Below are 402 nucleotides of genomic sequence, written 5' to 3'. Positions count from 1 at the left end.
TTACCTGCAAAGGCCCGAGCCTCATCAGTGGGCACCGCCCTGAGGTGTCGGAGGTCACTTTTGTTTCCAACCAGCATGATGACAATGTTGTTGTCAGCGTGGTCCCTCAGCTCCTTGAGCCAGCGTTCTACATTCTCATACGTTAGGTGTTTGGCGATGTCGTACACCAGAAGAGCACCAACTGCGCCCCGGTAATACCTAGTAACAGCAGGACACCAAATTAGTGTACAACTTAATCAATATACTGTGCACTGGTGTACGGACTCACAAAGTACGTAAACGTACGCTGAGGTGATTGCTCTGTAGCGTTCCTGTCCAGCCGTGTCCCAAATCTGAGCCTTTATCGTCTTGCCGTCCACCTGGATGCTGCGGGTGGCAAACTCCACCCCTATGGTGCTCTTG

General features: G+C 52.0%; 1 protein-coding gene across 1 annotated transcript; it reads right to left on the bottom strand.

Annotated features, from left to right (window-relative positions):
- Positions 1 to 3: 3 nt before the first annotated feature.
- On the bottom strand, positions 4 to 398 carry LOC103399773 (ras-related protein Rab-11B-like; the record flags this gene model as incomplete). The annotated part of the gene is made up of 2 exons (XM_008338403.1): positions 4 to 198; positions 286 to 398. Coding segments are annotated over 2 exons (308 nt in total), but the record flags the coding sequence as incomplete, so codon positions are not given.
- Positions 399 to 402: the final 4 nt, after the last annotated feature.

The sequence above is a fragment of the Cynoglossus semilaevis genome, unplaced genomic scaffold (genome assembly GCF_000523025.1).
Source record: "Cynoglossus semilaevis isolate Cse_v1.0 unplaced genomic scaffold, Cse_v1.0 C18688244, whole genome shotgun sequence".
In the NCBI taxonomy this organism is placed as follows: domain Eukaryota; kingdom Metazoa; phylum Chordata; class Actinopteri; order Pleuronectiformes; family Cynoglossidae; genus Cynoglossus; species Cynoglossus semilaevis.
Note: the sequence above shows the minus strand (reverse complement) of the source record. Positions and strands in the feature narration are given on the sequence as shown.